The sequence below is a fragment of the Phycodurus eques genome, chromosome 2 (genome assembly GCF_024500275.1).
Source record: "Phycodurus eques isolate BA_2022a chromosome 2, UOR_Pequ_1.1, whole genome shotgun sequence".
Lineage (NCBI taxonomy): Eukaryota > Metazoa > Chordata > Actinopteri > Syngnathiformes > Syngnathidae > Phycodurus > Phycodurus eques.
In genome coordinates this window covers 22,560,230-22,586,362 of record NC_084526.1, presented here as the reverse complement: position 1 = coordinate 22,586,362, position 26,133 = coordinate 22,560,230, and the positions used below count along the sequence as shown (strand labels likewise).

Sequence of the window (26,133 nt, the reverse complement as noted above, 5' to 3'; positions counted from 1 at the left end):
CTGGGATAGGCTCCAGCTCATCCACGACCACAGTGAGCATAAGCGGTCCAGAAAATGGATGGACGGGATATTCAGTTCGATTTATCTGCATCATAGCAATGTAAATCCTGCTTTGTATTTCATTATTGTATTATTATTATATCTATTATTATTTCAAAGCAAAATGTTTGCACGTTATGCTCATAATAATAGGAAATTATTATTTATATAGCACTTTTTAATAACACAAAGACGCTTTACATACAACACAGAAATAAAAACAGTAAGAGTGAGCATGTAGGAGTCTGTCCAACCTGCAATCAAAGCACAGAGATGGAAAGACGTCCAGCCTGGTGAAATTGTGGACAAGTTTCCGGTCTTGTCAGACGCAGTAAGGATGACGAAAGAATGCGTCCAATCGCCAAGCCCGAGGAGCCAAACAGACGCAGAGGGCAGCACCACAACCAAAGCCAGTGTCCGGAAAGGAGCCAACATTGGAGATGGATGTCAGCCATGACAGATGAATGGAGGAAATCAACAGGAACAACTACTGCATTCCAGATGGAAAAGAGCCGAAGGTGGCGCAGGACAACCACAGCATGGCAGAGAGTCGTCCGCCCGAGCCCTCGGGTTGGATGCTGACGAGAGCTCGCCGGCGACTTGAGGGAGCTAGCTAGCTTGCATGAAAAAGGAGAGAGCCAACCGCACCGAGATAAACGAAAGGCTGACCAGGTTTCACCTTCAGCCATGATACGGCTATTAATCCAAATGAAAGTAAACCATTAACAAACTAAAAAGAAACATTTCGGATGGAGAAGCGGCAACCAAAATGTACCAGCGTATTCGCCTTCCGGTTCCTCTTGTGATTTAATAGGTTTTATAATTATGACATTTCTATGTATCCAAGTATGTCTAAACGTAGGGGAGTGAGACTGACACAGCGTCTACTGTATCATGAAGTTTAGTGTGGGTAAAACAGTTAATTACGATTAGAAAGCAAGTTGGTTGTCTGCAGGGTGAAGAACGGAAGACTGGCCCGCTGGAAACACTACCAGAAAGAATGAGTTCAGTCTGCACAGTTGTTGTACAACTGACAAATGGCCATCATCAAAATAACTGGAAGACAACAGTTTGTCTGCCAGCTGCATGAAGAATTATCTGACACTGATCCCAGGGGGAGACAGAAGCATAGAGCAAAGAAGAATCCAAAAAAAAGAATCTGTCGGCAGGATTACACAAACCTATTTTGTTACACGACCTATTTTGTCAATTTATGATGGACAGAATGGTAGGTTCTAAGACCAAAACAAAACAAATCTGTGCTAATGCACTCGTAAGGCCACTCGACCAGTCACCAACTACCAGAATCAACTTACCGAGCGGGAATCAGCACTTGGCTGCTGCTTTGGCCCTTTCAAACAACTTGGAACAAAACCCACTAGATGTAGTCCAGTCAGATCAAAAATTTTATTCCCAAACAGGGATAATCCAGCTCAAATTAATAATTATCATAATGACAAACCCAATAGGTTATGAAAAAATTGGCAATTAGAGCACAAGATCTTTTTCTTATTTGTATACTGTAGATGAATATTTTTGGAACTGTTCCCACAGGGACACCGCAGATAATTAGATGACGGCATCGCTGTCGTCTGGAGTGACTGACTGGGAGCATTTCCTGCCGCCACGCTGCTTTTATAGAGAAAAGGCGGACGTGACTGAGGACAGCATGCGGAAGTTAAACGGGGAAGGGTGCGTGTGAAAGAGGACACTAAAGGCACACCCCCAGTAGGTATATAGCGCCAGTATGTGCATTGTGCAAAACAACATCGGTTTGGCTAAGGACCCCCGAAAATGGCATCTACGAAGAGACACGCTTATGAAGCACAGTTTAAACTGCAAGCTATCAGTTACGTGGAGGAACATGGGAATCGAGCAGCCGCGAGAGAATTCAAGATCAACGAATCCATGGTTCACAAGTGGAGGAAGCAGGAAAACGCCGGCATCATTTGCTGAACAGCCCCCCGGCAACGAGACGGACTCCGACAATAACGAGAGGGAACCCGGCTTGTTTGATGGAGAACTTGCCCAGCTGTTCATTTCGGATACAGAAGATGAGGACTTTGATGGATTTGTGGATGAGGATTTATCAAAAAATAATGTGAGTACATTGTTAAATACTTTAATAAAGTACAACCAAACTCAGTTTTGCTCCCGCTGCCTTTTTAAAAACATAGGCTAGCATACATGCTAGCCTATGTTTTAGGGTGCATGCATGCTACCGTATGTTTTAAGCTAGCATATGTTTTACCATGTTTGCGCCCAATAATACGGTGCGGTGCGCCTTATGTATGTGTTAAATACAGAAACAGACCCCGTAACTGAGACTGCACCTTTTAATACGGTGCACCTTATGGTTGTGAAAATAGGGTAAATGTGTGTATGTATGAAACAAAAATTGCTTTCAATCTAAATTGAAATATTTGTTCCATGAAATTATATTAATATATTCCCAATAGTCTCCTCTCATTTGTCCTCTTGACTGCACTGCTTCCAGTATGTGTATGTAGATGATTACCTTTTTTTTTTTTTGTCCAATCAGATTCAAAAGTCTGTGTACTTTGCGGCCATTTGTTTCTTCTGCTGATGTAGGAAAACAAAAAACAGGAAATAACCCTATTTTTGTAGTGATGTATCTAAACAAAAATCAGGAAACGAGCCGTCTCCTGTTTCTAATTTGAAAATTGGAAATTGAAAAACAAGCTTTTATCTGATGTTCTAACTAGGAATTTATTTAAAACTGTCGGGAAAAAAATATGACACTTTTTTTTTTTCTCAAACTTGCTTTATGCGACTTTGCCTTGACCCGGAACACTTGAGCTCCGCGCTGATGGTGTCGCTAAGCCAGGCATGTCTATTCCATGTGCCTTCAAGGGGAATGACGACCTCCCAAACATGGCCGCCATTTAGGCACGTCAATTAGCCGGACCCTGGCATATCCAGTGTTCATATCTATGGCTCCCTCCATTGATATCATTAGCTTTTGCGTCTATTTCGAAGCCTCTATTCTCCGGGACTTCTGAACATGACTTTAGACGGCTATGCCAACTTGACAGTGGAGTTAAAAACCAACGGCACAACTTTGGCGTGAAAGCAGCAGAATAAGGACGACTTCAGGGTCAAGGCAAAGCCGCATAAAGAAAGCCTGAGAAAAACGTGAGACGACGAGTTTTCTGTTTTTTCTTTACATATATCAAAACAAAAAAACTGAAAATACGGTTTCCCTTTTTTTAAATACACCAAAACAAAAAAACGGAAATAGGATCATTTCCCTTTTTTTGTTTTCTACATGAGAAGTAAAAACGAAGGGCCGCAAAGTAAATGGACCTTCAAGCCTCCTGTGTTGCCATGTCAATCTAATCACCCCAGGGACTATTGAATCCCTCGTGCTGGGCAATGCAACCTAAACTATATTAAAATTGGTCTGTTTCTTTAACCAATCAGATTTCAAATTCACCTCACAGGGCCTGGGAGCTGGCCCAAATAACGTCAGCAATTTTTCGTCCTCTGATTGGTTGGTCAGAGCTAGCCAAGTCTGACTAGAAAAACATCTTTGTAGCGATCTGCACACATTAATACATGTAATAATCAGGATCTCTGTTGGGAATGATGTACAGTATTGCGTTTAAATTTGTAATGTTTTTGTCATGTTCTATGATAAATATTGATTGTGAACTGTTCCAGATGATGTACATGGCACAGTTGGGGGCTGTTATTTTGCGTTTTTGTATCGTATTTATGCTTCTATAATTGCAATATGATAGTGGTTGTATTAAGAGGTATATTAAGTCAGGTAGATCTCGACTGAAGGCCCAGGTACAAAATGCGCTAATGCTTTCAACACAACGAGGAAGGAGACGTGAGTATTGGGTGTTTATGAGTCTGGTCAACACTGAGTTGGACTGAGCCATGGACTCTGTGATTGTGATGCGAAACGGAATGGTGGACAATCAGGACGCGACCTGCAACACCCACAAATAGAAGAGCAACTGGTTGTGTTGAGTGTTTGTATAATGTGTCTCCGGAGTCATAAAAGTTAGCCTAGCTTCTTCCATTTCTTCTTTGACTACTACTCTGTTTTTTGTATTTCCAGCAGTCTGGATGCCGTGTGGTACTGTGCTGTCTCTCATAGGTCCGTCTTGGTACTAGGACAGATATGGTTACTTGTGTGTTGTGCTGTGTTGATCACCTGTCGTATACTACACACTATAAGATCAGTGGTCAAGTTTTTCGTTGTAATGTCTGCGGTCTCTCATATTTATAAAAAAAAAAAAAAACAGTTAAGAATGTTTGTATCCCACTTTACATACAACATTGCGTGTAGGGAAAGCGAGCTCAGATGGCTCGTGTCAAAGAGGCTATACCGTAGTTGACTGTTGCTATATCGACAAAGTTTTATCTTCTGCATACCCACAGTGTGTTCAGTTTTTTATTTTTATAAAAGTGGTAACATGTTGGTTGATTAGCTTAAAAACATCACGTCGACATATTGTCTGATAAAAGGCAACTTGGTGGTGCAGCTGTCCCAACGTCCACCTGCAACATCATAACTCAATCCCTCACTTTCTGGCAAAGAGTAAATGCAGAGGAAGACCTTTTTCCTTCCTTTATGCAAATTTCATAGAGGCACAAAAAAAAAAAAAAAAAAAGAGGCATCTGTGCGGCGATGACAAGCGCTCTCGCTGCTTCCTCGGCCTTTTATCAGCCCCACAGGCGGCCGAAGAAACTACAGCTACGGTCTTGTTCAGGCCTCCACATAAAAGTCACCGGGAGAATGTTTATGGTCGACAGATGCTCCAGTGAAAGAGTCCGTGGACTTCCAACGCTGAAGGAAAGGGGCTTCACGGTCACTGGAGGCGACCCAGAGGTAACCTAACCGGCTCCCTTGCCCATGTGTTGTTGCCTCGGAAACGGAAGAGCTAAGAAAAAAGGGAGGAAGGCAAGGCAGTGGGAGGAAGACAGGCTCTTTTTATGTCCAATTGTCTGGCCTCTGTCTTTCTTCCAGCCCAAGGCCTCAAACTCTGCCACATACACTTATTTATTTATGTATTTATTTTGGTCTGCTCCACCAGTCACAAGATCCTTTCTTCCGACACAGATGATTTGCACTCGGGCTGTTGATTTAGCCATCTCATTAGGGACGGAGGGATGATTAAACTTTGTCCCCTTAAGAGCTTTTGCGGTTCAGACTGGCTGTTTTAAAAATATCTCTGCATTGGTAGTGGGCTGTCAAGTGCGTACCGGGGCAACAGGTGGGCGATTACAGAAATACTGATGGCACAACGAGGGGAAAATGGGAATCATACATAATAATAGACCAGTGTTTCCCAACCTTTACTGAGCCAAGGAGCATATTTCATATTAGCAAAATCTCTCAGCACAAAAATACCCCAAAAGGTATGAATACTGAAATAATTATGATCTTTTCCCAATTTACTCACATATGTATTTACAAATTGGGAACTCTGGGCCTTCTTAATAGAACACAAAGCTATTATTCACTTGTATGAATTGCAACAGGTAGATACACAGGTTAATTGTAACTTCTGCCACATATTGGAAGAGAATTAAATTGTTGTACGTGTCACTATATGTCTGTGGCATAGATATACTGTACGAAGAGAGATACAACGTATTTTAGGGGTGAAAACAGTACTCAAGTTTTTCTCTGCCTCAGGGAGCCGCTTATTTGAATGTTGAAACTAAAGAGACGCACGGGCATGGGAGTAGCGCCAGACCACGGGCCCCCTTACAGCACCTTAATGGAAGTGGCCCGCTGCAAAAACCTTTCCGTCCCGAAATTCTTTGTCAACAGGGTGGAATCATACCCCCATACCCCCCCCCCAAATGCTCAGGGCCCCTGGACAGTACCATTATTCCCTCCCCTTTCAACGGGCACAACGCCCTTACTGTCATCTATGCGAGGGAAGGAAGCGGAAGTGAGGCGCACCTATTTGATAGGGCTTGGTGATTAAAACATTTTTTTAATCCCGATTTCGATTTGGACTTCTCATGATCATGAAAATTATAGTCGAACAAAAACGATTAATGTACTGAACAGCGTGGTGTGTATATGCGCGCTCCTGTGTTGTAAAAGCACCTCTGTTGCTTGCAGCATAGAGGGCAGAATAACATATGTCACGTATGATATTCTGTCCTCCCTGAGCGTGCTTTAAGCTGTTTATTGACATAATTACACAGATTTCATACACACAATTGGTTTTAGAAGCATCGCCAGCTTAATGCTTACACTCAATAGAAAATCCTATTGACGGGCTAGCTAAAATTAGCATTAGAAGTGACAGAAGGGATTTACCTTCAAATAACAAATATTCACACAAAAAGGCTGTAAAGTTACTCACAGGCATATATTCTTACTAATCTGTGATAAGCGAGTTGTATTAATAGAGTTCGATCACGACTTTCTTCTGCTGTTTTTATCTTAATGTGTATATTCTCATGCATGCCCCACACTGCCCCTAAGAGGCCTAGGCACGCACAATAGGAACAGCAGGTTTTTTGTTTTTTGAATTTGTAGTAGTCCGTCCACTTCCATTCATATCGTTGGGAGCGAGGGATGTACTCTGTGTGGCTGCCTCTCGTGTCTCGGCCGGCTCAGGCTCTCTACTGGTGGGCCGGTGGTCCAGCACTTGGTAAATTGTGCTTTACAGTGATTTGTGCACACTGGGCAGGTAATCTCTCCAGCCCGCATAGACGTGGCGCCTCGGTCCTCTTCGGCGGCGGTGAGGGAGTGCTCCGCGGCCTCCCAAAGCACAGGGAGAGCGCTACGGTGGTGGAGGTACCGCGCCAGGTGGGAGGGATCTTCTGGGCCACCGCCGCCACAGCTTCTCGCAGAGCAGCGGGAGTGCTGTGGGATGCGGGAGTGCGCACCGGCGCCACACCGCCCCATGTCGGTGTGGCGCCGGTGCGCGACGCGAGTGGGATGGTCGGGGTTCCCGTTCAGTGTGTGTGTAGGTCATTGTGAGGCAGAGTTCACAGTTCACGGGTGTAATTGATGCCAGAGTGGTCTGGCTGAGATATGAGATTGGACGAGTGGGTGACATGGGACAGAGGGCTATTTTGAGCTCGTCTTTTGCTCTCATTCATGTGAATTGGGGTGGCCGGACGACAATCGTTGGCGACAATGAGTGCGGGCCTCGCTATTTCATCCAACACGCTTGCATTGGAAGTTACAAATGTAGCTCGTCGTTGTTGTAAAACAACATATGTATACTACAGACTGTATTTGAATGTGCGTTCGTGTGTATAATACGTCCCACGATCAAACATGCGAAGGATTCGATTCTGAACAAGGCATCAAAGGACGTGATATCTATCTCGCAGACCCAGTGATATGGTCCCATCAAACTCAAGTTGATGTCAAGAGGAGCGATCCAATAAGAGCAAAGCTCATTTACATCTCAAATAATAATGAGAAATCCGACCGCCTTAAATACCAGGCATAAAAGACCAACTAGAAAAGCTTGATTTTTGGCATTTTCAATTAAAATGATAATGTAAACCGGATAGGAGGACATCAAAGGCTATAAAAATTAAATAGAAAAACTGATGGAAAAGTTGGTCAAAGAGAACTTTGTTCCAGGCACGTCCCACCGACCCCAGGGTCGACCCAGGACACGCTGGAGAGACTATGTCTCGGGATCACCCCGGAAGGGCTGGATTTAGTGGCTGGGGCGAGGGAAGTCTGGGCGTCCGTGCTCAAGCTACTGCCCCCGTGACCCGACCTCGGATAAGCGGAAGAAAAATGGATGGATGGATAGAACTTTCGAGTAAAATAGGTCATGTTTTCAAACTAAATGAAAGCAATATTCGTTTCCTCTAAAGGCGTCCTCATTTGACTTTAGTCTGGTCTAAACTTATACACGCAGAAATGAACCTACTGCATTATTATGTCACATGCTAAAATGCTTGCTGCTCAACTTAGTCAAGTGGCACAACATGAAGGCTGTTTGTGCCTTTTTATAATTAATGCCTACTGTTTGTATATGTACAAATGCAAAGTTTGAACTGTAATTTATTAATTTATTTGTTTTATTTATTTTATTTGTGGATGAAATGGCCTCTCTGAAAATGTTTCTCGACAAGAAAATACAGTTTGCTGCTTTGCACCAAATTTTATAAAAACTGTTGATTATCGAAGAAAAGAAACAAATTGGTTGTTCATTATTAAGTCAATTGGCTTATTTTCTCATGTATTAATAATTGCTCTTTAACCAAGCAAAACGGTTTATCCGAATATGCGATAATTTTTTTTTAGTAGAATACTCTAATAGTAAAATAGTCAATAGCTGCAGCCCTAATATTTTTAGTAAAGAAGTAATTTTTCATGCCAATTAGGTGAAATTGAATAATTTCCTGTCCCACACGTGATGATCTCTCATGGCACACTAACGTGCCGCAGCACAGTGGTTGGGAAACGCTGTAGTAGACTAATAGAGGAGAACAGCAACGAAACTAATACACTGTGATGACGTTCAAAAGGCTGTTAATTTAGTCTCGACTAGTTTTCTGAAAATGTTTTTCATCCATGCACTACATTTAAGCCACTTCCAGGCAGCATTAAACTTCCAACACTACCACGGAAACAGGAGCTCAGAATTTTCAAGCAGTGAGTTTATCATCCATTTTGCAGAGCGTAATTTGCAACCGCCCTAAAGTGTTACCAGTTTCCTTTAAATATCGCCTCACGGCTGACATGTCTACTATCGGGAACGTATAGGTCAAGCTGGTGAAAGGGTATCAGTGCATAGTATCGGAGCATTTCTGAGTACGAGTACAGATGTACAGTATCAACAGTAACGGTGCGTCACCAGTTTTACAGTAACGGTGCTACACTGCGTTTGTGTGAGAAAACGCAACAAAAACAAACCCAGAAAAAGGGGCTACACCTTTGGTGTGTACAAAAGCAAAATATTTATAGAAACATAGATGACAAAAAAAAAAATATGCGTGATTGTTTGAATAAACAACAAAATCAGATGATAGTTTATACAGGCAGTGTACAGCTTCTGTCGGCAAAAATGCCTAGAAAAATGTACGTTTTTTAATTAAACATTAGCATTTATGCGGACAAGCACAACACAAACAAAGCAGCTGCTTGCAATTGATGCCAAAAACAAATCAGGCCCATTTCTGCACGTTCCATTCGCAGGATTTGTGCATCTCCTGCAAACAACTGCATGGTGACGACATTCCACACACAGGAGGGAGGTGAGCTGCCTGGCCGGGTGATGCACGGACACCAATCTCTCCCTGAACTTGGAGAAAACTAAGGAGTTTGTTTTGGAGTGCACTCCCAGCATGCTCTCCTAAACATCAACGGTGCTGCGGTGGAGAGGATGCGCAGCACCAAGTTCCTGGGAGTGCATGTCACTGAGAACCCCTCCTGGACCAGCAACAGCTCATCACTGGCCAAGAAAGCTCACCAGCGACTCTATTTCCTGCGCAAGCTGAGAAGAGCCAGAGCCCCGACCCACATCATGTGCTCGTTCGAGAGAGGGACCACAGAGATCATCCTTACCAGCTGCATCACTCTGTGGTACGGAGCCTGCACCGCATCCTGCCGCAAGACTTTCCATCGCATAGTCAGAGCAGCTGAGAAGATCATTGGAACCTCTCTTCCCTCCCTGCAGCACATTTACAGCACCTGATTGACTCGCAAAGCCCTCCATGTGGCGGGGGATGCCACTCACAGCCTATTCAGTCTGCTGCCATCAGGGAGGAGGCTGCGGAGTCTGCGGGCCAGGACCAGCCGACTTCAAGACAATTGTATTCATCAGGCCGTCCGGAAGCTGAACACTCTGCCCGCTCTGCCCCCCTACCTCTCTTTTCCTCTGCCCACCTGAACTCTGAACACCCACGCACATGCACACACGCGCACACCTCCCCACAGTGGCTTCTAATTTGTAAATGTCTTTATGTGCCTCGGTACTCAGACTTTGACTATGTTCCACATGTCTCCTAACCTTTGATATTTGCACATTTAATTTATACTGTATATACCAGTTTTATTTAGCTTCTTTGTAGTGATGTTTATTATTTATACTTTTTTAATATATTTTTTGTAGCACCGTGGGCCCTTGAGTACCATCATTTCAATCCTCTGTATGTGATACGCATATTGTAGAATTGACAATAAAAGTACCTTGTACAAAAACCTGAACATGACACAATAACACTTACAAAGCAACTTGCAGTAGCAGGCAGCTGAGCACAACCACCATGAAAAAAAACTGGCCATACCTGGAGTCGCCCTTGCCCAAGTTGCCCAATGAAGGATGGAGGACGGTCTGATTCTTCACCATCTCCACCACGCACTTTGTGTTTAATTCCTTTTCTGTGGACATGCCAGGACATGGTGTTAAGATTAACACACTGGATGCAGATGCCGTTGCTCAACATTCAGACAGTGTATATAATTATAAGATTACACAGCACACAGCATGCATGAACAAGCTCAGGTGGTAATGTTTTTTCAACAACTAGTATTTGAGTGATCAGCCCTAATGCTTTACGGGGGGGTTCCTTTGTTTGTGACAGTCCCCACATACAACATTACAAACGGTGGGCAATAAACTAAGATAATCCTTTACTGAGGGGGAATTTGAGTGGAAGGTATAGTTTCACAAATGTGTCATCCAATAATCCTTGAGACTTGATTTAAACTACAGTATCCATCTTTTGGGGCAAAATAGTATCGTCAAACAGGAGTCCTTTGTTTAGAAAGTCCCATTCCTATGGCGGTGACATAACCCGAATTTGTATGTGAGTGGGACCAGGCCGTAGTCTATCATTAACCTACACTAACCCACCTTGGTTTGGAACCATACCGGACCCACCAACCTTGGTTTCACAAGTGTAAAGTATCAGATCCGCCTTCGTTTGAAACTGTACCAGACCTGCGTTAATTGAAAGCGTACCATACTGGAGTCACCATGGTTTGGAATTGTAATGTACGGCAGCCAATTTGGTTTGGAACCATAACCAGACTCAGCTTGGTTTGGGGAACTTGAGTTCAATTAGAAAGCTCTAAATTGTTGTAGTATTAAACCATTGTAAATAGAGACCGCCTTCCACTTTCCATTTGCCGTTTCTCTCCTGCATCGCAGTGACTACAATTGGCCGTCACGCTGTTCTTCAAAGCCACAGCCATGAGAATGCGGAGGCTCTTACGCAACATTAGCAAATATTCCCTCCGACACACTCCCTTCCTGCCTTTGTCCCACTTTGCCAGCCACACTACCGCCGTTCCTCAACCTGGATTAAATCACTCCGTATGAAGAAGACTGTGCAATAGGTACTCTGTACTGCATGCTTGCTTTTTTTAAGACCATCTAATTACAGTGGAACTTCCAAAAGTTGACTGTCCCACAAGTTGAAGTTCAAACGAAACCTCTAGAAAAATTGGAGTTCGAACCATCATCATCATCGGAAACTTCAGCAAATCTCCTGAGAAATCAGCTCAGTAAAATTATCAGTCCTTATCAACCAATAATGGGAAATAATGACATCACACTGATCAGGCCAATATTGAAAAAAACTGCACCGATAAGAAGAGCAGTCTCATTCAGTGGTGCGCTGGTCACCAGCGGCTGCTGTTGCATTGGCTTGTGATAGTCATGGATATTGTGACCAAAATTATTTGCCTAGTACACCCAAAATACTCAATATCCAAAGAAAATTAGCATTTGATCGCCAGGACTTAGTGAAATTTCGATCATCCAGTGACTGAGTTCGTAACTACAACACTCACAAGCATTTAGTAACTTTGAAGCACAGCAATCGACAAGACCCAGCGGCCAACGAAGCAGCGGACCGATGTAGCAGCGTAAGCCGACAGAGGAGCAAGCGGAGGCGGCTTAATCGGACGCGGGCAGACTAAAAAGCTAAGAGCGGTGCTTCCACACATCTGCCTCTCCAGCGTTCGCTTACTGGACAACGTTAGATCACCAGGAGAGGGGAGTGGAAAGCGGGGACCCAAGGGTGGGGGGGACCTCAATCTCCCTGCAGCTTGACAACTGAAGAAGGGGGGTGCAGTCCCCAGGAGTCAAACCAAGAGAAATGTGAATACCCACCACCCACCCTATTACTATGGTTACCAGGTCCCCGACTGGCAACCATTATCCCTGTACTGTGATTGTCTGCGGTGGGGTGTAGTGCACTAAAATTAGAGAAACTGGTGAGGGTGAGGCGAGACAGTCACAGGGCAATACTAACCAGCAACCGTCACCCCCACGCAGTCCAACCAGCACCCCAGGGATGTGCGAATGTATGTTGTCCATTAAAAATCCGCAAGAGAAAGGCATGGCGGGCGACAGAGCAGGCCGGAGTGCCGGGACACCTGGCCGAGTGTCCTCCCCAGCCCGACCCTGCCCTCCCCCCACTTCTTGAGCCACTCTTTCATTTCCCTCAGCTGTGTGCTTTGGGTCATCATCATGCTGGAAGCCCCATTCACGACTCATTTGTAGTTCTCTGGCTGAGAGAAGAAGGTTGTCACCCAGCATTTCACGGTACAAGGCTCCATCCATATTTTCCTCGATGTGGTGAAGTTGACCTGTCCCCATTGCAGAAAAACACCCCCATAATGCTTCCACCTCCATGCTTGATGGTGGGGATGGTGTTCTTGGGGTCATAGTTTGAATTTCTCTTAGACCATTCATGTCTTTGTCAGTGGGTGAACTTACAAGATCAGTGAGGGATCAAACAATCATTTCCTCCACTCTAAGTAGGGGGTCCCCACTCCAGATTTCCACCAGTTTGGGGGTACTTGGTCTGGAAATTGTTGAAGATCCCTAATATAAACCATTATATCATATTGGTTATCGGTATGGAGCAAGATTATAGTAAACGAAAACGAACAAAACATTTTCATAAATGAAATAAAATAAAAACAAGAATTTACAAAATAAGTTAACGAAAACGACATTCTACATTTGCAAAACTAACTAAAACAACAATTACAGCGAAAATTTCCTTTGTTTTCGTCTCTGTCAATTAATTTCATGAGTTTTTGGCGTTGATTTTAAATGCATTTGTTTCGGCTACAGACTGAATACAAAAGGAAGGTTGAACAGTTATTTGGGAACACCAGTTCACTTACTGTGTGTCGCCTAGAAGTTATGCCATCGTTCAGTGCCGTCGTATTGACTGCTCGCCAGACAAGCTCAAGTTTTGCCACGAAACTAACTTTTACGTCCAAGCTGTTTTTGTATCTCCTCGCTAACGGAAACAGCTAAGACGGCTACCGACTACCTAGCACCTTCACGGAGTTGGCCTATCGTTTATTTGTCTTGTGGGGAAAACTCGGACAACTGCCGAGCGTGTCATAGTGACGCTGTTTCCCGCCACGAAAGGCAGATGTGAAAGCAGACAAGGAGTTTGACAGCAGGTGGTTGAACTACTGCAACAACAGGACATTTTCATAGCACAACTTCAGTCATAGGAAAACTTGAAGAGCTTTGGCACAATAATCAGGGACAGAAAAAAACTGACTGGATGGACAGGAGGTAAAAGCAAGCTTACTGTCTCTCTAACAGTCACGAAATGTCCACTTGAGAAGTTTGCAACATGCAAAGAAGTTTTTTTTTTTTTTTAAGTGAAACAAACATTTTAAAAAATGCGATACAGCATGTATGAATGGTTTTACTGTACGTTGTGGTGCATCTAATCTAACCTTAGAAGCAGTATTATGCACTGCACTTATTGCACTTCAAATTCTGTGGACTGAATTATATTTGTGGATGGTTGTTAATATATTAGTAAGTGAATACATTCTTTTTAAATGGTATTTTATTGTTGAGTTTTTATTACACAATTGGTATCGTGATCTTTTTTTTATCTCACAATTGACAAATACCTCCTCCATCCATCCATTTCCCAAATCCCTCACTCAGTTCGCGGGCGTGCTGGAGCCTATCCCAGCTGACTCTGGGCGAGAGGCAGGGTACACCCTGAATTGGTCGCCAGCCAATTGCAGGGCACATAACAAACAAACAACCATTCGCGCTCACACCAATGGACAATTTAGAGTTTTCAATTAACCTACCATGCATGTTCTGGGGATGTGGCAGGAAACAGGAGTACCCGGAGAAAACCCACGCAGGCACGGCAAGAACATGCAAACTCCACACAGGCGAGGACAGATTTGATCCCGGGCAGATGTGCTAACCAGTCGTTCACCGTTCCACCCGACAAATACCCCAAATTAAAAAAAAATCTAAAACTAATTTTGAAAGGCACAGTGGTTGACTGGTTAGCACATATGCCTCACAGTTCTGGGGTTTGCATGTTCTCCCCGTGCCTGGGTGGGTTTTCTCCAGGCTCTCCGGTTTCCTCCCATATCCCAAAAACACGCGTGGTAGGTTGATTGAAGACTCTAAATTGCCCGTAAATGCGAATGGTTGTTTGTTTCTATGTGCCCAGCGATTGCCTGGCGACCGGTTCAGGGTGTACCCCCCGCCCGAAGATAGCTGGGATAGGCTCCAGCAGCCTGCGACCCTGGTGAGGATAAGCGGTAAAGAAAATGGATGGATGGATGGATGGATGGACTAATATTGAAATCCATAAAAATTAAACTAAAACAAATCATTATTGAAAAAAATACAAACTAATAAAAACGTATACACCTGAATTTGAAAAAGTCAAAAATGAAATTAAAAACTAAAACTATTATAACCCTGGTTTGGAGAAGCAGCAAGTTATCGGTTATCAGTGGAAAAAGACAGTTAACGTGCATCCCTACTTTAAACCATACAACTGGAAACGGCCACTACAATATGATATGACATTTATAAAACACCACAAGGTGACAGTGACACTCTGCAAACACCTGTCCCATTCCCTCTTCAAAAGGAGAGTGTTTTTACTTTATTTTAGTTTTATTTACATTTTACAGTGATTTACTTCTATAATTTTATTTATTACATGTATGTGGGTTAAGAACATTTAAAGCAGGGTTGGGTTAAGTATGGCTCGTGAGCCACATACTGCCCGCTTCTTTATTTAATCTGGCCCATTCAGCATTTATATTATCAAGAGTCCTGTAATAATTCCATAATAAGTACTAATTTTCATCCATTAATTTAAGTTTTTTTTTCCAAAGAAATATAGAAAGATATATATATATATATATATATATCCATCCATCCTCAATAGGACTTATCCTGTTCAGTTTCACACCGCACTGGAGCCTATCCCAGCTGACTTGGGGCGAAAGGCAGACTACACCCTGAAGTGGTCACCAGCCCATCGCAGGACGCACATAGACACGGAAAACCACTCGCACCCACATTCACACCTTCACTGAGTGGGAACTGAACCCACGCTGCCCACACCAAAGTCAGACGAATGTACCACTACACTCAGTGACTCAAAAAATATTTCGCATTAAATATAAATGGCTAATTGAGTAATTGTAAATTTAAAGTAGTAAAATAAGCCATTTTTATTTAATAACTGGTTAGTGGCTGGCGACCAGTTCAGGGTGTAGCCCTGAACTGGTAGCCCCTTTTTACAATTAAATCATTATTTAAAACGTCTCCACTGTGACAGAGAACAGTCCATCAGAGCTTGTAGAGACAGAGGGCTTAACTGAATAATGTGTCAATCATTTTCGCAGGCACACACATGCAGGCACACGCAGCAGCCTCGCTGTCGGGATACGCAGCAGCTTGACACAGACTATTTTTTTCTCTTGGGGTTAGCAACAAAAGTTGTAAAAAAGGAGTTGGACCGCTCTTGAGACAAAACAAGGATAAACGTTTGTACAATGAAAGAGTACATTAAAATCTTGCTACCACTTCTCCACCTTTAACATCATTTCCTATGATAACTTTAAAAAAAGCAAAAAACTTGCAAGTCAACAAACGTCACAGAATGGACTGAGTGCAACTTGGAAGGTTCCACTGCAACCTTCTTTGTGGCTTTTTCTTTTTCACCGTTTCAAGAATGTGCTAATGTTTTGACATCAACACAGAAGCTCCGTTTAAGTCAGAAGTGTTCTGGCGTGGAAACGTGGCAACTGCTGTTGCTGCTGCTTCGAAAGTCCTTTCCACTGCCTTCAGCTGCACCGTCAACAACACGCTTCATCAGCCACTTCGTCTCCTGCTCGTGGCAATTCTTCTTGGACAGTGAAGCCAGATTCACAGCAACCGCGAATAACTTGTAATTCTCTTTAAAACAGTAAGCACGCTTTCAGGACAAAATATTCAGAATAAAGTGAACATGCGCTAGCCTGCGAGTAACAAGAGCGCAAATGAAACATTTGTCATTGGAGAAAGACAAAAATAAATAAATAATGCATGAACGATTTGGACTTTGGTACAAAAATATTTCATAACCATGACAACAACATAATATCCATTAAAATGGTGAGGAGACAATAAGCTTTTTCTTTTCTTTCTTGTAAAACGAGACATAGGCTATTACCGAGAAGTGACCTTTTAATAGCTTGTATACAAACAGTTGGGTCAAATGTGAAATTAAACAACCAAGTAAATCTTTTGTTAGCTGCTTATTTCCCAAAATGTGTCTGTGAGTGAGCCACTCTGGTTTTTGCTGGATTGTGACCGATCAGGTGGGCTAATTTACATTATCCTGCACCCATAGAGCGGCTTGGTAATGAAGTGTTGCCTTCACCAGTGAAAATACATCCATCCATCCATTTTCTGAGCCGCTTCTCCTCACTAGGGTCGCGGGCGTGCTGGAGCCTATCCCAGCTGTCATCGGGCAGGAGGCGGGGTAGACCTTGAACTGGTTGCCAGCCAATCGCAGGGCACATACAAACAACCAACCATTCGCACTCACGGTCACACCTACGGGCAATTTAGAGTCTCCAATTAATGCATGTTTTTGGGATGTGGGAGGAAACCGGAGTGCCCGGAGAAAACCCACGCAGGCACGGGGAGAACATGCAAACTCCACACAGGCGGGGCCGGGGATTGAACCCGGGTCCTCAGAACTGTGAGGCGGACGCTCTAACCAGTCGTCCACTGTGCCGCCCAGTGAAAATACAATGCACGCTTTTTCTTTCACACTTGCCTTGTTCTGCTCCGGGTCACATGCAAATGAGCCACTGCCCACCCAGCCGCTTCCTCTACTGCTGAGTCAAGACAGAGTACAGCATTGACTACCAATCCTTCCAGGATCCTTTAGACTTGTTTAAACAATCTTTTGGGGGCAAAAAGTATACAGTTCACCCCTGCTATTTGCGGGAGATAAGGACCAGGCCTGTTTATTATTTTTCTTAACCCCAAAAACATTGGAAAAAGCAGGGATAAGCCACCAACAGGGGATTGATTCGCCCCAGAAAAGACAAAAACTAAAAGAAAAATGGGGAAAAAACTAAATTGGAAAATTGAGAAGGGAGGGAAAAAAATTAAATAAATAAATTAATAAAACCACGAGTATGCGGAGGTCCACTGTAGTAGAATACCGGTCCTTCATCTATGTCAGGGTTCCATTTCTGGGGTTGCAACCTAACCGAAACTTTTACAGTCGGCACACGACACCGTCCATTAATAACCTATGCTAACGCTGTAGTAAAGTCAGAAATACACATTTGTATGAAAAACTCTTCCAGGCCAGAACTATAAAACAAATGAAAAATAGTTATGGTGGTAAATGAGCATGCCTTCTTTAGCTGCGTGACTATGTATTCTTGTGCAAAGTAGTTTGTTGTGCATTTCTAACCTCAAAATCGCATATGTCTGGACCATTGTAAACCAAGAACCCCTGGTACAGGGGGTTATGTTGTCAGAAATTTCAGAGAAAATTGTCAATCTTCTGAATGAAGTCACTTTCACTTGTGGTGTCTTTGACGAATATTTAAATTTGTTTGATCATTGGAAACTAAGTGTGAGAAACATGCAAAAAAATAAATCAGAAGGGAGGAAGCAGTTTTTCACACCACTGTATAGGTTTTATTTGTCTTCCACGTATAGTGCTCCATGTCATATTCAACTTTTGACACAAAATATTTCAATCAAAAAGGTTAAGAGTCACAGGGAAGATTAAAGATCGATTTTAATGTCGATAGCGACTGATAGGAAACAAAATAGTGCTCTTCTTTCCCCATAGCCCTATTTGTGCATTGTCGGAAGTCAGTGCTTAATAAATATTTCTTCTGTAATTTATTTATTCTTTGTAGCATTCATATTAATGCCTTGCTTTTAGTAAGGTTAGTACACAATCATAGCCATAAATGCAATTTATTAATTTATGAGGAAAAGTGTGCTGTTGCCCATTTTTAAGAACAAGGGTGATGTGCAGAGCTGCGGGAACTATAGAGGAATAAAGTTCATGAGCGACACAATTAAGTTATGGAAAAGAGTAGTGGAGACTTGGCGGCACGGTGGACGACTGGTTAGAGCGTCAGCCTCACAGTTGTGAGATGCGGGGTTCAATCCCCGTCCCCGCCTGTGTGGAGTTTGCATGTTCTCCCCGTGCCTGCGTGGGTTTTCTCCGGGCACTCCGGTTTCCTCCCACATCCCAAAAACATGCATTAATTGGAGACTCTAAATTGCCCGTAGGTGTGACTGTGAGTGCGAATGGTTGGTTGTTTGTTTGTATGTGCCCTGCGATTGGCTGGCAACCAGTTCAGGGTGTACCCCGCCTCCTGCCCGATGACAGCTGGGATAGGCTCCAGCACTCCCGCGACTCTAGTGAGGAGAAGCGGCTCGGAAAATGGATGGATGGATAGTGGAGACATGACTCTGGACAGAGGCAAGTATTTACAAGAAACAGTATGGTTTCATGCCTAGAAACAGTACCACAGATGCATTATTTGCCTTGAGGGTGTTGATTAGGGTTGGGCATCGTTTGAATTTGAGCGATTCTGGTTCTGATTCCGGTTCCTTAGCTCAATTCCGGTTCCAAACTATTCTCGATTCAGATTCTTTTAGGGGGCTGGGTCAAAAACGTTTGCATGGTTTAAATAAAGGGTGTCCAAATTATGAACATTCATTTTCTCAGCAGCCCGCAGCATATAAACTAAAATGAACATTTGACTCGAGGTTCTTTATAACCAGAATCAATATCAAACCTATGAACTAAAGGGAAACTAACCCATTTGACTTAAAATTCATTAATTCATGTTTCAGCTAAAAGTTAAATCTAAATCTATTTTAAATTGTTAAAATAACTATTTTAACAATGCTATATAGCTGCCCCTGTATTCTGTTTCATCACGTCAAATGGTTTATATGTGCAAGTTTTAACTTTACTTCCTGTTTTAAGCTTGTAGCCTTTTATTTTGAAGGGTATGCACCGGGGTGGCACGGTGGGCGACCGATTAGAGCGTCAGCCTCACAGTTCTGAGGACCCGGATTCAATCCCCGGCCCCGCCTGTGTGGAGTTTACATGTTCACCCCGTGCCTGCGTGGCTTTTCTCCGAGCACTCCGGTTTCCTCCCACATCCCAAAAACATGCATTAAGTGGAGACTCTAAATTGCCCGTAGGTGTGGATGTGAGAGGGAATGGTTGTTTGTTTGTATGTGCCCTGCGATTGGCTGGCAACCAGTTCAGGGCGTACCCCGCCTCCTGCCCGATGACAGCTGGGATAGGCTCCTGCATGCCTGCGACCCTAGTGAGGAGAAGCGGCTCAGAAAATGGATGGATGGATGGATGGTACGGAACTCAGCATTTTGGCACGAAAAGTAACTTCACATGGCACCGGTGATTTATTTATTTTAATGGGTGGAACCAAATGCTGTAAAACACTGACTGACCGATGAGGCACAGGGTTCGCGTTTGTGATAGTGTGAGAATGTTTGTGTGTCTCAATTCATTGTGATATAAAATTGCTACGGTGAAGTTTTAACCCAATGTTAAGCTTTTTTGTTGTTGTTGTTGTCATCAGCGCTTACGTTGGTTTGAAGACTAAAATAAATGCAAAAAAACATCAGTGCAAAGGTGCAAGCAACCATTTACCTTGTTAGCTGTCTCAATGTTGGCATAGACGTATTTTATTGTTTCACTCATCCACTTGACTGAGAATTGACTTGACTGAAGCTCCACGCGCTGCACGCTGAGGCTCGGAGTGCGTCAGACGCCACACATCGTCAAACCCTCCTTTGCACAATATAATCTTATTCCAAGTGTTGCACTGAGGCGACTGGTGATTAATTTGAACAAAGTTAAGACACACTTTTGTTCACCGTCGTTGGGCACAAGCACATCATCGTGCACATTCTTTTTCGTTGCTTTTCGCCACTTCTTCGTGGCTGGAGGACTAGGCATCGAAACTGGGAACTGAAATGTTTTAATTTGAACGGTTCCAGGAGAACCGGAACGTTAGTCCCGGTTCCAATCGGTTCTCGATGCCCAACCCTAGTGTTGATGGAGAAGTTCATAAGGATCAACATTGTGTCTTTGTAGATTTAGAAAAAGCCTATGATAGAGTACCCAGAAAGGAACTGTGGTACTGTATGTGGAAACCTGGAGTGGCAAAGAAGTATGTTAGAACAGTGGTGAGGTGTGCTGTAGGTGTGATAGAGGAATTTGAAGTGGAGGTGGGTCTCCTTTTGGGATCAGCCCTGAGCCACTTCCTGTTTGCAGTGGTGATGGATAGGCTGACAGATGAGGTTAGACTGGAGTCCCCGTGGAAAATTATTTTCGCACATGACGTTGTGATCTGCAGTGAAAACAGGGAGCAGGCATGCACTGGAAAGGAGAGTAAGAAAGACATAGGTACATAAGTGTGCACACCCTTTGCTATGACACTCAAACTTAAGCTTAAGTGCATCTGATTTCCATTGATCATCCTTGAGAAGCTTCTACAACTTGAATAGGATTGGGCATCGAGAATCGATTGGAACCAGAACTACCATTCCGGTTCTCCCGGAATCGTTCAAATTTAAAAATCTCGATTCCTACAGTCCGCACCCCGAATTAGTGGCGAAAACCAACGAAGAAGAACGTGCACGAAGACGTGCTTGTGCCCAACGGCAGCCGCGAACAGCTATGAAGATGAGAAGAAGAATCACCTTTTATTGTCATGAACATGCATGCATGTACACTAAATTTGCTCTCTGCATTTAACCCATCACAGTGAACACATACACATGCTATTGGAACACACTGGAGCAGGGGGCAGCTGAAGCGCCCGGGGAGCATTTCGGGGGAATCAGTGTCTTTTCTCAAGGACACCACAGCCGTGAGTCCGGGGGATGTTGGCAGGTGGTCCAGTCGGGGTCTTTAATCTAGGTCCCTCACGGTGGCAGGCGATGATCTTAACCATTGGGGCCACAGCTGCCTATGTTAAACTAAATTACCAGTGCAACACTTATATATTGTGTATATATTGTGTATATGGAGACTTTCACGATATGGATAAGCCTGACGCGCTGCCTCCCACTGCGAACCTCAACAGACACCGCGCAGAACTTCAGTCAAGTCAATTGGGTGAGCGAAACGATAAAATATGTCTATGCCAACATTGAGGCAGCTAACAAGTTAAACGGTGGGTTGCACGCTTGCACTGATGGTTTTTAGTGTTTATTTTAAGTGCTGATAACAGACAAAAAATAAAATTTTAATTTCTTTACCATGCTGGAAAGAAAGTAAAAACAGTCACATTTCAAGCTTAACATAGAGCTAAAACTTCAAAGGTCAAACTAGCAACAAAATTCACAAAAACATCTCACAGTATCACAAACACTAACCTTGTCTCATCGGTGGGTAGGTAAAGGAATCAACGTTTTACAGAACATTTGGTTCCATTCATTACTCTTTTTACTTTCCTTTTTACCGATGTAGTGTGAAGTTATTTTTCATGACAAATTGTTAAGTTCCCGCTGCAAACCCTGCAATATAAAAGGCTACGTGCTTACAACAGGAACTCAAGTCAAAACTTGCACTGTGTAAACCATTTGACGTGATAAAACAGTTTCTTGCAAATAACTATTCTAACGAGGCTATATTTAACTTTTAGCTGAAACAATGAATACTAAGTCAATTGGATTAGTTCCACGCAAATTGTCTTTTAGTTCATCGGTTTGATATTGATACAGTTTATAAAGAACCCTGAGTCAAATGTTAATTTTAGTTTATGCTGCAGACAGCTAAGAAAATTGATATTCATAATTTGCAATCCCTTTACTTAAACCATGCAAACTTTTTTCTCCCAGCCTCCTAAAAGATTCGGAATGGAGAATCGTTTGGAAGCGGAATCAGAATTGCTCAAATTCAAACAATGTCCCCCCCTAAACTTGAATGTGGTCCACCTGGGTAAGCATCATATCTGTAGAAGAAGAGGCACTGCTCATCACCTGGCTAGCACCATCCCTACTGTGAAGCATGATGGGAGCTAATGCAGAGAACAGATTTTGTGTGCATGCATGAATGTTCATGACAATAAAAGGTGATTCTTCTTGTTAGATTCTCATGATGTTAAAATGTTTACATTTTCAATAAATCTACACAACAGTCTGAAAATGTTTTTACTTTGTCATTATGGGATATTTTATGCAGCTTTTTTTGTAAAGAAAACTATATTCAAATCAGCATTAGAATAAGTCCAACATAGCAAAATGTAGAAAAAGTGAAGGTGTGTGAATACTTTCTGGTAGGCTTTACACGATCAGGATTTTTGGGTCCGATCAGCGAGTTGAAAAAAAAAACGATAACCGATCCGATCACAAAATGGAGGAATGTGTCTATTTAAAAGACCTGTTCATTTACTGTATATACTTGTGTACTTAATTGCTCAAAACATTTGATTTACAATAAATGTATTTTTGTTCATCTATTTATGCCACTAAGGCATAGTGACAGACAGAATAAATGGTCTTCTATTAGAAGGCCATCCACTTTTTGTGACATTTTTGTTTGTTGGTGTTCCGTGAGATTTTTCAATTGTAAAATATGTTCCTTGGCTCCATATAAAGGTTGGAAATCACTGCTCTAGTCAGATTGTGTATTCTAATTAGTCAGGTCAAACCAACATTACTTGACAGAAATAATGGGTGCTAACTTACTGCAATTAAATTACTTTATTTTTAATTAAATTACTTCACCCGCACAAACTTTAGAGCATGATTCGACAGAACGGCGGCATGTTTACGGCCAACCGTTCGTGGTACCACTAGCTTGCTAGGCTACATAACGTTTGACTTGATGTACGGATTCGAGACAGTGGCACTGAAGAGACAACAGGAAGCAGAGCTGGAGGTGGCGGAAATGAAGATGTTGAGGTTCTCTCTAGGAGTGACCAGGTTGAATAGGATTAGAAATGAGCTCATCAGAGGGACAGGCAAGGTTAGATGTTTGGAGACAGAAAGAGCAGACTTCGATGGTTTGGACACATCCAGGAGAGATAGTGAGTATACTGTATTGGTAGAAGGATGATGAGGATGGAGCTGTCAGGCAAGAGAGCTGGAGGAAGACCAAAGAGAAGGTTGATGGATGTAGTGAGGGAAGACATGAGAGCAGTTGGTGTTCGAGAGGAGGATGCAGGAGATATGCAGGAGGCTTACATGGAAAAGGATGACATGCTGTGCCAACCCCTAACGGGACAAGCTGAGAAGAGGACGACTCGTCTCCACTCTCATTCACTGACTGCCACATCACTCACCAGGCCAGGCCCTGCCTTTTAAAGCCACACATATTCAAAGTCACAGACACTTCAGTGTCAAACGTGAGGATGTGGACAAAATAATACCCGCACCTACCATGCATATTTTGTACGGCTATTGCTACTTAAATATCCCAAATAATTTCTGATCCAATAACTCGAATAATCAATTCTAAAAATATTTGTATACAAGGCGGAACACACACTAGCCTCTATCACTCATCTATGCTAAAAACAGTACTATAGTCACACACTAAATTTGTGGGGGGAGGGGGGGGGGAATTCAAGGCCATAAATATAAAACAAATTAAAAACTCAGTACATCTGTAACTGAGCATGCTTTTCATGGTAAGCATTCTTATGATGCCCACCAAACAACCAGTGGTTCATTGTGCTCGTTCCATCGAAACCTTGTTTGTCGGACCGGTGTACAACGATAGGCCACCTTTAATTGACATTTTGCCAGACTTTTTTTCTCTACTTGGTAATGAGCTGGACAGCAAGTGTGGGCAACATAAGGTTGGACCGAGATGTCACCAGGCTTCCCTCGTGACCGACTCCTGGCAGCTTGATTTAAGACCTGTGACCGTGCGAGATGCACTGCAGGAATGTCTAAACACATTGACTCAGCCACTTGCTCAGGCCGGGCTGGCAGTGATGCCTCCTCCTTGACTTCATGTGACTGCCGTTTTGGCAGCTGGCCAGTCACAACAACTTAAATCGACCGATGTCATTTGATGAAGACAAAAGGGGGGCGTGGCAGTCATTAAAAGTGTCATCTGCGCTGCCCCCCCGAGCAGCTGTTGCTGCCGATTTACTAGCGGTCGTGTGTCAGCTGTGTTTTGCCTTCTTTTGAATTAGACACCGTTCACAAAAACAGCCACTCGGGCCACAACTGAACACATTTGCAGGCTATCACGTGCCTACCAAAGCAACAGGTGGCTCTGTAAACTTGGGCTAGGAATTGCAGAGTATAAACAGTATGATTTAGTCTCAATATTTCGCCATTGATAATATCTTGATACAGTATGATAATTTACAGTCTGCGGAGGGAGGAACATCTATGATAAGAGATGTAACAATGGCTGCTGGATTAATCGATTTTATTGCTTGATTTTAATTTACGTGAGGAAGATTTTTTTTCTTGTTTCATTGTCCAAAGCGTGCACCCGCATTGATTTATCCACGTTAGAAACATTTGACCCTATGCATGTGCATCCAAGCCCCAAATATTTTACCGAGCTCGCCTTGCCTCACCTTTACGTCTCTAGATTTAAATAAATAAATAAATAAAAATTTAAAAGAGCCTAAAGAGAGGTGGCAACTGTTACGGTTTGCGACAGGTTGGACCCCAAAGCAGTAAAGCAGACAGGCAAGGCAAGATGAATCTAAAAATTATTGTTAATGTGCAAAAACACAAGGGGAAAAACAAGGCCCACAAAAAAAAAAATAACAATTTTAGAAATTTAAAAAACTTAATACCAAATAAACAAAAGTCTCCAAAAAACAAAGGTCAAAGTAACAACGAAACACTAGCTGTAAACTCACCATAACATGAACCATAACATGACGAGAGAAACTTGACATACAGCGAAAAGCGACAACGATCCAACAAGGACTGAAAGAAACAAGGGAACTAAATACAAGCAAACTGACGGGACAACGAGGAACACTTGCACAAGACGAGTAGCTGGAGGAAGCTGATTGGTTGACACAAGGTCTGACGAGAACAGGTGGAGACAAAAAACAAACGAGCAGACAAGATGTGAACATGTAACAGGGAAACACCAACTAAATCTCATCAAAACCAAGTCAACCAAAACACAGATCATGACAGAAACAGACATACACACCAGCCAAGCCAGGCAGTTGGACAGCTCATTGTATGTTGAATTCTTGAACATTTAAAATGTGAATTTATTAGGGATTTTACTGACTGTACATACATGCTTTGACATAACATTTGTCACAATGGGGGTAATCGAAAAAAATCACAAATCAGTGTTTTGTGGAAAAAAAAAAATATTTTAAGGCCATATCACCCAACCCTTGGTGTAACGGTATATTTACTCTGATTTTTTTGCATACGGTACAGACATAACAGATAAAGGACAGGAAGTGTAACTGCCTCGCACTCGAGCTACACGACGTCTACTCCGATAACAAACACAGTGCTGCTCAGCCTCCGACGAGCGGACATAATAGTTTTATAACATCATAATTCAGATTGTGCAAACTATAACTACTTGATATGGCACTTTCCTAAAATACAAATATTTAAGATGTACATTTGTTTTATTGGCGGCACGGTAGACGACTGGTTAGAGCGTCTGCCTCAAAGTTCTGAGGACTGGGGTTCAATCCCCGGCCCCGCCTGTGTGGAGTTTGCATGTTCTCCCCGTGCCACCGTGGGTTTTCTCCCACATCCCAAAAACATGCGTGGTAGGTTAATTGAAGACTCTACATCGCCCGTAGAGTGCGTATGGTTGTTTGTTTTTTGTGTG

The 26,133-nt window shown here is 42.9% G+C and overlaps 1 protein-coding gene across 1 annotated transcript in view; it reads right to left on the bottom strand.

The window, feature by feature from the left end:
* Positions 1-26,133, bottom strand: part of kif13ba (kinesin family member 13Ba) — a 91,709-nt gene that overhangs the window by 63,352 nt on the left and 2,224 nt on the right. The window contains 1 exon segment of the mRNA XM_061669945.1: positions 10,303-10,396. Within this exon segment, the coding sequence (XP_061525929.1) occupies positions 10,303-10,396 (94 nt within the window).